This window comes from Glycine max, chromosome 7 (genome assembly GCF_000004515.6).
Source record: "Glycine max cultivar Williams 82 chromosome 7, Glycine_max_v4.0, whole genome shotgun sequence".
Taxonomy (NCBI): Eukaryota; Viridiplantae; Streptophyta; class Magnoliopsida; order Fabales; family Fabaceae; genus Glycine; species Glycine max.
In genome coordinates this window covers 44220218-44233415 of record NC_038243.2, presented here as the reverse complement: position 1 = coordinate 44233415, position 13198 = coordinate 44220218, and the positions used below count along the sequence as shown (strand labels likewise).

General features: G+C 32.7%; 1 protein-coding gene and 1 pseudogene across 1 annotated transcript; both read left to right on the top strand.

The window, feature by feature from the left end:
* Positions 1 to 2405: 2405 nt before the first annotated feature.
* Positions 2406 to 3820, top strand: LOC100800496 (uncharacterized). The gene is made up of 2 exons (XM_003528654.5): positions 2406 to 2859; positions 3024 to 3820. Exons 1-2 carry the CDS (start codon positions 2472 to 2474, stop codon positions 3527 to 3529), a joined length of 894 nt encoding a protein of 297 aa, XP_003528702.1. The 5' UTR covers positions 2406 to 2471; the 3' UTR covers positions 3530 to 3820.
* Positions 3821 to 7995: 4175 nt separating this feature from the next.
* On the top strand, positions 7996 to 11772 carry LOC106799389 (probable carboxylesterase SOBER1-like; annotated as a pseudogene).
* The last annotated feature ends 1426 nt before the right edge of the window (positions 11773 to 13198 follow it).

The window sequence follows — 13198 nt, the reverse complement described above, 5'->3', positions numbered from 1 at the left end:
GGTCGTTTTTCTATAATGCTTATACATGATGATGGCTAGTGATTATATATGACATTGAAAAGAGAAAAAAAAAAAAAAAAAACTTTACACTCTCGGTGTATATTATGTTTTCTATAACTTTTTTTTTCCTTACAAGATACTTATATCTCACGTATACTCTTATACTATATATTAGAATCTCTAATTTGTAGAGTGAAGTTATCACTTTTTTCTGTCTCTTAATTAGAAATTATCAACACTTTTTTAACACACTTCCACAACTAGTCAAAAAATACCTCTTTCAATTATCTTATATTACCCTATTTTATTTTTATATGTATAATTGATTTTCTTATCGTCTATCTTTATCAATTTAAAATTAATCTCATATGTTAATACCAAACATAAAATAAAAATAAAACTTATATATATATATATATATATATATATATATATATATATATATATATACTTTTACATTATATATAAATTTCAATTCTCATTTTTAAATAAAAACATATTTAGGAGTTATTCTGTTATCATTATTGAGCCACATGTTTTATTATAGTACTAAATATTGAGAGTGTAATTTTATTTTTTAATCTTTTTATTGTTTCAATTTTTTAAAATTTAGTTTCAAATGTAATTTGATCTAACAACCAGCCTAAAAAAGTCCTTTATCAATCATCTCAGACCACTCTTCTTTTATTTCTATTTGTATACTTAATTTTTTTTATCTCATTCAATATATCATTTTCATCTTTATTTTTAATTTAAATTTTAATATATTTTTTGGAAAAAAATTCGCAATAACTAAAATAATTTTACATCACATTATAAGTTATTTTTCATAAATCCAATAAGTGGTATGTTCAAAAGTATTTTTTTATTCCAGCAAAAAATATTTTTTATTACTAATATTAATTGTAATACAATTTATGTATATATTTATTCTAAAGTTTAATTATTAAATAATTATTTACATATTCATTTTCCATATATATAATAAAAGAAGTAACATATTTTCATATTTTGTACAATAAATTTACACTCCTCACAATTCACCATACATCAAAGGGGTTCGTGATCTAGTTATAAAAATGACTGCACAGTAGCAAATATTCGTAAGATTTATTAACATATATCTATTTTTTCTTTTTATAAAAAAGTATTTTAATGGGACATAGCTCTAATTTTTTAAAATACAAGTAATTTTGCCAATAAAATTGTTCTAAAATAAATGAAAATACGTTACCAAATTAACCAAATAACTTATTTGATTTTTTATCTTTTTTTGTATTTTGGTTATTTATCTTTTAGAAAAGGCATATTAGTCTTTTATCTCTTTAAACTTATTCAAAAGGCTCCTTTTGTTAGTTTAAGAATAACACTTTAATAATAATTAGATACGAATTTTTAGCTATCACAAAATGAAAAATTCAGAAATTGAAAACCTCAAACCCTAATTTTCTTTTTTCCAATTTTGAAACTCAAATCTCAATCAATCTGGACACTTCTTCTCTTACTCTCACTCATTTAATTCAATTATCTTCTATGATACGAGTTTATTTTAGGAATTGAGACAATGTGAAGAAGATCAAAGAGAGAAAAGATGGTTTTGTACATGAACATCTTGTTGTATGTTGTGGAGGTGATGATGTTCAAAACGCATAGGTGGTGGAGGTGAGGATGCTCACAATGCATAGGTGATAATGGTGATGTTTGCAACAATGGAAGAAATCAACACAAAGAAGATCAAGATGAAGATTTGAGAAATTTGAGATTAAAAAGTTTGGAATCATGATTAAAGGTGATGGCGACAAATTTTTTAATAACCAGACAAATGTGTAGAGGGAACTAGAAAGATTGAGACAAGGAGGTTGGGGACAAATGATGCATGTCATAATTGTCAAGAAATATATTGATTTAATTCATGAAAGATGAAGAAGAGACAAACCAAAAAATATATATTTTGTGATATTGTCCAGACGCTCATATTTTTATATTTCTAACGTTTAGTTTTAAATGAACTGGAAGATTATTTTGAATCAAATATAAAAGATAAATGATTAAAGTAAAAATTTTAAAAATAGTATGAAATTAAAATAAAAAATGAAATAAGTCATTTTAGCAAACAAATTTGGAATATATATGTGAGGAAATAAACTATTTTTATGCGGCGAGAATAAGATTAGAATGACAGGTAGTTACGTTGAACAGATTGACAGCGCTTAAGCTTATTGCTGTACGTAACTTGGTGAATAGAAGCCAATGAATGAAACGCCGCCATGTGGCAAAAATGAAAATGAACTTGGACGCTTTGGCCGTTGGGTTCAGCCAATAATGTCGTCATTTGGACTACATTCATGCTGCAATTTGAGACTGGTAGGCACGTGTATAAATAGCGCGTCGTTTCCCTCTTGTCATTCTTACTCCATTCGTCCTTTTCCTTTTATTTACACCACATAGCCCCACCCTCACCCTCTTACAGAATGGGAAGGACTCCGGTCAGGTTTGAGAGGGTAGCGGCGGCCTTTGACGCTGACGTGGCGCGTGTGAGGCTCTGCAATAGCAGCGAGAATGAGCAGCACTCGCCGGAGGACTCGGCTGATTTGTCAGATCTGGTGAAATCGTTCATGGAGAGAGGGGGAGAGGGAGAAGATGCGGTTGGTGTTCGTTCGGATGATGGGGTTGAGAATTTTGATTCTGAGAAGAGGGAGATTTTGGAGGGAATATTTGATGATGACGACGGGGATGCCAAAGAAAAGATTAGAAGAGAAGTTCAACTTGCATGGGGGCTTGTTGCCGAAAAGGATAACTCATCACCCCAATTCAAACAACAGTTGATGTCTCTCCTACGGTACAGAGGTTTTGATGCTGGTCAGTACTATACAATATATCTTAATTACTCGTACCAATTATCATATTCAATTTTTCATTTTGTCTGTTTCATATGCCAAACCACTAATTCTATGGTTTCGTTAAAGCTTTTGTATGCCAAATTACTAACATTTCCTAGTTATTGATTTTTTTTTTTTACATAGGGCTCTGCAAATGCAAGTGGGAAAAAAATACAAGATTCCCAGCTGGTGACTATGAGTACATCGACGTAAATTTTGCAGGAAATCGCTACATTGTTGAAATTTCCCTTGTCACAGAATTCGAAATAGCTCGTTCCACAGACCAATATGCCGCGTTACTTGATGTTTTCCCTCTAATATTTGTTGGTAAAATGGAAGAACTCAAGCAGGTTGTGAGGCTAATGTGCACTGCTATTAAGGGTTCTATGAAAAGCATGAATATGTATATACCTCCGTGGAGAAGAATTGGGTACATGCAAGCTAAGTGGTTTAGTTCTTACAAAAGAATAACGGACGAGGTTGCAACTAACAGGGCATCATCAGCTTTTTTCACTACAAGGTCCATTGGATTTGATGCAAGGCCAGTGAAATCCTACAATTGCAGGGATGATTATGGGACTAAACCTGCATTCAGAGTTTGCCATTTGACTACTGCATTTTATGTGGACAGCCCTGGGATGCAATTATAGTCAAATGCTGCGGCATGTGCATTCATCTAATTGCTTTTTGGTGAATTAATGGTGTTGATAAATGAGTGAGTGGAAGTGCCTTAGCTCGGGCATAAAAAGCGCTTAAGCAAAGATTTTGGTGCAGTGTTCTGGCGGAATTTTGTTTTTATTACTAGGGATAGTATCATAGCAAGGATGATTGGTAGGAGATAATAATTAGTGAAATCAATGTAAAGTAGATAATTGGTTGGTTGGTTGCTCCAAAATGTAATTTCTCTTCAAATTATATATATTAGTGATGGTTGTGTTTCATACATGCAAAGCGGTATGTGGCAAACTAATCTGATTGCGAGAGTTTGTAAAATGTCTGTCTCAAATTAAACTTGCCAAAGCCACCGTGAAAATTTGCCTAGGTATTGCATCTCATGCAAAATAAAAATGTATCTTTAGGATAAAAGGAATATGAGATAACTCTATATCTTAAAACAATAAAAATTTAGATGGTGCGATTTGACAAATCAAATTGTTCGTCCCGATGCCAGTGAATGAACAATTTCAATGTTATAGTTGTGCCATCAATTTGAACTACCTTTACGAAAAAAACTATTTGAAATACCTTTAATTCTGCCATTGTTGAATAAGGTGAGAACTGAGAATACAAGCCACACATTATTTCACTTTCACTTTACATCAGGTAAAACTTGATCTGGTTGCACCAATATGTAGCTTAGCAAATAATTGAGTGTTTGGTATTTTTGTTTGGAGGAAGCTTTCCCGAACCAAGATTTTGACACCCTGTCCTATATATATATATACAAAAAAAATGTTAAGATATGTAATCAAATATTATGTTAGCTGTATTACAGTTTAGGTAATTTGTGTAGCTGTTATTCCTTTAATAGATGAGGAATTATAAAATCCTTATATATATATAACATTATTCTATGAATAAAATACATTAGACTTATTTTTTAAACCTTTCTATATGATATCAGAGTCGAACACTGACATCCTCTTTAATATAGAAATCGGTGCTTCTTTATTTCTTTGAATATTTCTGATGGCTCTTTTTGATAAAAATCAATCAGTTTATGCAACTGTATGTGTCGAGGCAAACCGCCAAGAAGTTATGCTTGATAGTGAGTCTACTATGGGAACTGCTTTTGCTGTTAAGAAGTATTCTAAGAAAGGAATCTGCAAGTGTACCCATTGCAATAGGGATAATCATGTCGTGGAGACATGTTTTAAACTCCATGGTTATCCGGATTGGCATCCAAAAGGCAAAACTACTCCAAGTACCAAGGTAGACGCTACTTCCAAGAGCCATATTTCTACTGCTGTTGGATTTGTGACCAAGTCAGGTATATCCAACTATGCTTTTAATCTTTCTGTTGTTACTAGGGGTAGTGAGTGGATAATTGATTTAGGTGCTACTGATGATATGACTTGTGATCCTCACAAATTTACTAGTTTTTCTCCTAATTGTTCTAAAACTTTTATTATTAATGCCAATGGGGTCTCATTACCTAATGAAGGTGTAGGTAAAATATGCCTCTCACCCTCCTTATTGATTCCTGATGTTTTATTTGTTCTTACATTAAACTGTAATCTTCTCTTTGTTAGCAAATTAACCAAATCACATTCTTGTGTTGCCTCATTTTATCCAACCCATTGTCTTTTTCAGATCATCCATTCCAAGGAGAAGATTGGCAGTGGTAGAGGGAGTGAAGGACTGTATTATCCAGAAAATGTCTCACAACAAACCCATAAAGGAGCATTGGCTTGTCTTGCGAATGAACACATACAAGCTAAAAACAAAAAGGAAATATGGCTATGGCATAAACGATTGGGACATCCCTCTTTTGGTTATCTAAAAAAATTGTTTCCATCGCTATTTCATAAATGCAATATTTCTGATTTTCTTTGTGAAACTTGTGTAAAGGCAAAAAGTCATCATGTTGTGTTTCCTTTAAGCAATAAAAAAAATGATTTTCTTTTGTCATTAATTCACACAGATGTTTGGGGCCCTACCCCACAATCTACGCATAATGGGAAAAAATGGTTTATCATTTTTGTTGATGATTGTACTCGGGTAACCTGGGTGTATTTGCTTAAACATAAAAGTGATGTGTGTGATGTGTTTCGTTCCTTTCATCAGATGATAGCTAAACAATTTAACACATATATTAAGGTCATTAGATCAGACAGTGGAGGGAAATATTTTAAGACTAAATTAATAGACTTAATGAACTCTAATGGAATCTTGCATCAAACCACATGTCCTTATTCACTACAACAAAATGGAGTGACTGAGAGGAAAAATAGACATATATTAGAGGTGACAAGATCACTTTTGATAGATGGTAATGTCTCATCTCATTTATGAGGTGAGGCTATGAGATTTGCAGTTTATTTGATTAATCGAACCTCTTCTAGTGTGCTTAACTTTAGAAGGCCTCTAGATGTGCTGTCTGATCATTGTATCCTTCCTTCCATGCTTTATTTACCACCTCATGTTTTTGGATGTGTTATATTTGTTCACTTACACCCACATCAACGTACAAAGCTTGAAGAATGAGCTATCAAATGTGTTTTTGTTGGGTATGGATCAACTCAAAAAGGTTATCGTGCTTACCATCCACCATCAAAGAAATTTTTATATCTATATGGATGTGACATTTAATGAGCATAATTTTTTTTATGTTGATTCTACACTTCAGGGAGGAAATGAAAGTGAAGTGCACAATCATGATATTAGTATGTTTGATATCTCAGATATAAAATTATATTGTAAAAATAAATTATCGTATGAGGATCATTCCGCAGGAAGTAAGCCAATCCCAAAGATGGACAATTCTTTTTTGGATAATACAGTGTCTTCTGATCATAACCAATTGGCCCAATCTTCTCCACAAGTTCGGCTTGACTCTTCAGAGGTACCTTCTGATCCTATCCTTGATAATACTAATTTAGATGAAATCGATCATGAAATTGATCCTTGTCTGTGTGAGACCACAAACACACCAAACACTAAGTCTACTATTGTCCAATATAATCTTCCGCCCCGCTCTAATCGTGACCAACCTCCAACTAAATATGAACCAAGCCTCCAAGCCAAAGTTAAATATCCCATTAGTAAATATGTGTCATATCACAAGTTATCCCAGTCATATGCATCATTTGTATCTCAATTATCTTCAATTTCTATTCCTAGTAATATACAGGAAACTTTGGCAAATCCTATATGGACCGAAGCAATGGTTGATGAGATGGCAGCTTTAGAAAAAAAACAACACTTGGAATCTTGTGTCCTTACTAAGAGGGAAGAAAATTGTGGACTACAAATGGATATTTTCAATCAAACACAAAGCTGATGGAACTATTGAAAGGTATAAAGCACGACTTATGGCTAAAGGTTACACAGTCTTATGATGTAGATTACCAAGAGATGTTTGCACCGGTAGCCAAGCTCAACACTCTTTGAGAATACTTTTGTCGCTAGCAGCAAACCAAGATTGGTCTCTTCTACAATTTGATGTGAAAAATGCTTTCCTACATGGAGAAATTTTAGAAGAAATTTATATGGATTCCCCCGGCATGACAAAATTCAAATGGAATGAAGGTTTGTAAATTAAAGAAGGCTCTATATGGATTAAAACAATCCCCAAGAGCATGGTTTGAAAGGTTTAACAAGTCTATGGAGGCTTTTGGCTATAGAGCAAGTAACTCTGATCACACCTTATTTTTTAAGAGAGGAAAAGGAAAAAATTACAGCTTTGATTATATATGTAAATGACATGATTGTTATAGGAAATGACCCAGCTGAGATTTCTAGTCTGCAACAATACCTTGCATTTGAATTTGAGATGAAACAACTTGGAAAAACCAGTTAATACACCAATTGAACAAAATCATAAATTCTTTCAATGCTCAAATTCAGCAAGCATAGATAGAGGGAGATACCAAAGGCCGGTAGGAAAACTAATTTATTTGTCCCATACACATCCATATATTACCTATGCAATGTCGTTAGTCAATTTATACATGACCCACGAAAGCTTCATATGAGGATTTTGAGATATTTGAAGTCCATTCCTGTAAAAGGAATTTTGTTCTCAAATCATGGAAACTTAGAGGGAGAAGGGTACACGGATACTTTACTTTTGTAGGAAGGAACCTTGTAACTTCGAGGAGTAAAAAACAGACCGTAGTAGCAAGATCTAGTGCTGAAGCAGAATTCAGATCAGATTTGGGCTTTAAATCAAATGAAACTATTAGTTTGTACCGTGACAATATGTCCGCTACAACACTTGCTCACAATCCCTGTCCAACATGATAGAACAAAACATGTGGATATTGATAGACATTTCACCAAAGAGAAGCTTGAAGCTGGAATAATTTTCTTTCCCTTTGTAAAATCTGAATTGTAGTTGTCTATAATGTTCTCACCAAATGAGTGTCAAGCAGAGTGTTTAATGAATCTCTATTCAAGTTAGGAATGTGTCATATGTCAAATATTCTATTAGCTAATATCAGGCTTCTTGAATTTGAGATTTAAAAATAAATGTAAAAATTGAGGAAATTGAGAAAAGAGGTGGTGAACGGCAGTGTTGTGTTAACAATGACGTTAAGTAGCGCCATTCTGTATCTGTGGCTTCAAGGCCTGGGTGACTCTGGCCCCGCCAACGAACCCATCAAAAGCTTATTCACTTCTTCCCAATTCAAAGACACCAAATGGTCCTTCCCTTCCGCCCCTTCCTCCCCGTCACTTGCAACTGTATGTCTCTACATCCTTCCCTCTCTATAATCATCTTTATTCCCCGCTACCCTTTCCATGTTTAACATTACTCAATTTCTCTATAGTTTCAAATTAATTTTCATTTTGCATCCCGGTTCGTAGATCGGCAATGCTGTGCACAAAATTGAGCTTCTGATTTACTCAATTGTTATTTTCACTCTTGCTCTAATTTTATTTTCTAGTTCCATACCAATTTAAATTTATATGATCACCACTCAAATCTCAACCACCAAATGTTTACCTAATTCCACAGTATTTTTTTTTTTTTTTGGACTTTTGCTCTTTATTCTCAGGTCCATCCCTATGTAATTGAGGTGTTTGGGAGATCATAGCGTACGTAAGTTTAAGGAAATCATTAGGAACTGTTAATTAGAATTTCCGTTCTGACTGATGGTCCTTGCTTAATATTGAATCCGTTTTCTGCTCGGTATCTTTTATTGTACATGCATTCAAATTTTCTATAGCATATTATCATCATCTAAGATGGCATTTGTTGACATCATTACAATCCTGTTTTCTTTTAGATACAATGCTATGAAAATGCCTTAAAGCTTTCCCACTTTAAAAGATAATTAACATATTATTCTGATTTGCTATTTTTGTAGATGGTTCTGTAATGCCTTCAAGGTTTGACATTCTTGAGATTCCTGTGACAGCTGTAAGCATAGCTTTCTATTCTCTCTTGGATTATTTCTTGGATAAGCACTCTTTTTTTGTTTGTTTTTGTTTAATATTAATGTTGTATCATGAACAATCTTGTAGGGAAAATAATAAACGCTATAACAAGCTATAGCTTTTCCTATTTTTTAGAATGCTAGGGGCTTCTATATCTCCTTTTTTTCTCGTTTCCTGTGTTGCAAACTGTTGTCAGAATGTAATTTGGAGTACATATATTACGTTTGAAGCAAATTATAATTTTTTCATTTACAAAATGTGAGACAGTGAGCATAATTCGGTTGAAAGCTTCGCTCTGTTTTTATCATGGCAGTGTTAACTGTTCACCAATTAAAAAAATCATGAAATCTGTAGACTGTTCTTCTGTGTTGCCTCAATAATACAATAACTTAAGTTCTCATTGTGCTCAAATGAAATATATGACTTAAATTGATAAGAATCTTCTAGACTTGGCAGCACAATATTGGTCCAAACTTGAAGCTGCCTTCTTTGTCATATGTACATTTAGAATTTTACATTGATATGTCAGAACTTTTTACATCTGGTCATAGTTATTCTTACAGTCTTTAATTTTATCAATTGTAATGTTCTTTTTGAAAAAAAATCTCCTTATTTGTGGTCCTAATTTAATTGTCAATTTCTGCATTATGCTAGCTACACCCTTCTCTTAACCATGTAATTTTCAGGTCAACTGTCAACAATTGGGTGATTATGAGCATGACCAATTTTTATAATGAATTTTGTTGAAACCATATGTCACTGCATCTTGTAAATGTCATGTAACAAGCTTAAAGAGTGTCTCTTTTCTTTTTTCATTTTTTACTTCAACTGCTTTGGTTACTAAAAAGCTTAGTGCACTAGCTGAGCAACTTGAGTTAGGAAGTTACTCTTATCCTGTTCAGGATGATGTTGATATAATCAATCTATGCTGAAAAACGTTTTGCTTATTTTTGTCAGGATTCTCCAAATGACGAGAGTAGTTTACTTAAAGCTGTTCAAAATGTGCATGCTACTATAGACAAGGAAATAGCTGCTGGCATAAACCCTAACAATATATTTATCTGTGGATTCAGTCAAGGAGGTCTCTCTTTTATTTCCTAACAAACTACACCAGAGGCAAAGCAGGTACTTATCTTCTATAGTAGTAGTATATGTGCCACCTTAATATTTTTTCTCTCGTGTTTCTTTTTTTGTCAAGCTTAGCTATTTTCCGTCCATTTTCTTCAAGAGTAATTAATAATTATTATCATTTTGGATGGGAAAATAAAAGGGTTGCTGCAACCAATTTGGTTCCATACTAACCACCCTTTGGATCCAAGGTTTTCATGGAAATATTGAATTTGACTTTATCTTTGTTCTTTGGGTTTTGGAACAAGATATTTGATGTATGTCCCAACAAAAGTGCACCGACCCAACTTAGGAAACAACATGCATGGCCTTAAATACACTAAACAATTTAGGGGATGTTTGGTTTGACTGTTTTTTATTTTCATTTTCACTGAAAACAGGAAATGGTAATAAAAATATGTTTGGTTGGATTTTTGAAAACATTTTCAGTGAAAATGAAAATAGAAAACAACCAGAAAATGAAAATAATAAAATTTCGTTTTCAGTATTTTCAATTGAAAACAGTAACCTCATTTTGAGTAAAATATAAATGTGATGATAAGGAATGTAATTTTAAGCAAATATAAAAATACAAAAAAGAAAAGAAGTCAATATATCATAAATTTTCAGTATTTTTAATTCCTAAAAAAAAAACAAGAAGTCAAATCAAATATATTTTCAGAATTTTAATCTTTTGAAAATGAAAACAGTTTTTAGAAAATGAAAACAGAAAATGAAAATGCAAACCAAACCCACCCTTAAATTTCTATCTTCATTCACTATCAAGCATGGATGCCAGCTATGTTGGTTTTCCTGATTGGGGCATGTGGTTGTTGATATTTAATTTTCCTTGGAAGAATGACACTTCAGTCTTTAACTGTTCTTTTCATTAGAATTTAGAATCACTTTCATGATGCCCTGAGCCTGACACTAGAATAACTTAGTATCAAAATGGGGTATTTTTAATATGTAAATACATTTGTATAGCCTGTCCTTATAATTTTTTACTCAACTGAATTTTGCGGTATGGAGTTGTCATCTGTTCTATTTTTATTGACCTATTGTATTATATGTAAATAAATATCCACAGACACCCATACTATGGTCCCATGGGCTGGTTGATAGAACGGTAATGTTTGAGGCCGGACAAGCAGGCCCCCCGTTCCTTGAATAAATTGGTGTGGGATGTGAGTTTAAGGTGAATTCTAAGTTTTCAACAATTTGATTATTTGTCCAATAACCCCCCTTCTGGCCATCATCCACACTGACATTTGTTGTGATGGCAGGCTTATTCTGGTCTAGGCCACTCGATAAACAATGAGGAGCTGCGGTATCTTGAGTCATGGATCAAGTCACTCCTACAGATTTCTTTCCAATAATTATTTCAGCCTGGAATAGTATAATCTAAACATAAGCTTGCACCTGTGGAGACCCCAGATCAATTTGTTTATTTTCGTTTTATTCATATGTTTAACGGGAATGGAAATTACCTTAATGTGTATTTCGTATAACGTTGCATACTTATGTCTGAAAATTTTCACGTCAATTTGCAAGTTCACGCTGAAGCTACAATACATGTGCCTATTTGGATTCACGTTCTACTAGCAAGAATGCACAGTGAAACTTTAGACTATTACGTATAGCTTCCTGCTTGACGCAGTCATCAGGTGCAATTTTACTGTGATGCAATGCGATAACATACAAGTACATAGCTTCCATCTTAATGTGTGTCTCCTGTTGGCTGACGCCAAACCAAAACCCCCCTATCTATATGTATTTGGTTGTGTTTTAAACACACATAAAACACAATAAATCTACGCCAACGGAGGTTGGAGAAGTTTCTCTCTTCAGTTTCTGTAATTCATGTTAAATATGCTCTCCCATACCAAATGCACGAGTGCACAACCACATGCTTCAGACCCTGTTTGGTTTCGCATTAGTTCAGAATAAATTTACGTCAACCCTAGATCAGTTTGTGTTTGGTTTGTCGTTAGAGACTTGATTATGGGTCTATAATCGATTTTAAATGTTTTTATATATTTAGTTTTATGTTATAAAAGATTTCAAAATTAATTTTAAGTTGAAACAATTTTGAGTATTTTTTGTGTTGAATAAAAAAATTTGTGTTGAGTTTAACTCTTAACTTGATTCTATAATAAATGTCACTTATGAATCAATTTTAACCAAAATAATTTTGCAAAATCAATTTTATTAATGTTCATCAAAATATGCACCCAGTCTACTGTAGCTTATGCGTATACTGAAATGGAAGTGAAAAAAAAAATCATGAAATGGGTGTAATATTAATATAAACCGCTAGCAAACATGCTATTAGTTTCCTTTAGATTCATATTAGGTCATCTAAAATTATGTTAGAAATATAAATTAATAAGAAATTCATTATAAGTTCAAAATTGATTTCAAATTAAAAAAACCTTTACGGTATGTTTGGCTCAACGTCGTCAACGTGCATGTAGCCTGTTTTTCACGTCAAATTAGAAAGAAAAAAAAACCATGAAATTTACTCTTAGTAACTTTGAATATGACCTGAGTCCAGGAAAAAAAATGAAAAACCAAACACATAATTAGTAAATTTTGCATTAAATGAATATTTTATAGTATTAACTATTAAGTTTTACCACTACCTTTTTTAAAAAAAAAAATCTTTGAACATAAATCGTTCTATTTCAAAATCAGTTTTTAACTCAAATTAATTTTAGAATCTCTTACCCAAAATCCAAATGCTTATTACTATCTTCTTTTCATTGGTGGGATATACTGTTAGCTTTTATTATCTTCTCACCTTTTTTTTCTTTTTTTATCGTCTTTAGTTTTTGGATTAATTTACTTTAAGTTAGAGAGATCTTTGCTTTTTACACAATTATTATTTATGAAAACATGGGTAATAATGATCATGGCCATGAATGGGGACAGATTATCTGAGTTTAACGCAAATGTTGGAATATATGGAACTTTTCTGACTTTAGACGGGTGTGGCGGTGAATAATTCACTCAAATTCACCAAACCATGTAGGAGTAGTAAAAATAGTCAAGATGTCAGTGATGCGGTTCCCTGATATATGCCTATTTCCTTTTTGAGCTTTGCAAAC

Coding starts and splice junctions, on each gene's coding strand:
- LOC100800496 (XM_003528654.5), top strand. CDS start 2,472: ATGGGAAGGACTCCGGTCAGGTTTGAGAGGGTAGCGGCGGCCTTTGAC. Junction 2,860..3,023: donor GTACAGAGGTTTTGATGCTG/GTCAGTACTATA, acceptor TTTTTTACATAG/GGCTCTGCAAATGCAAGTGG.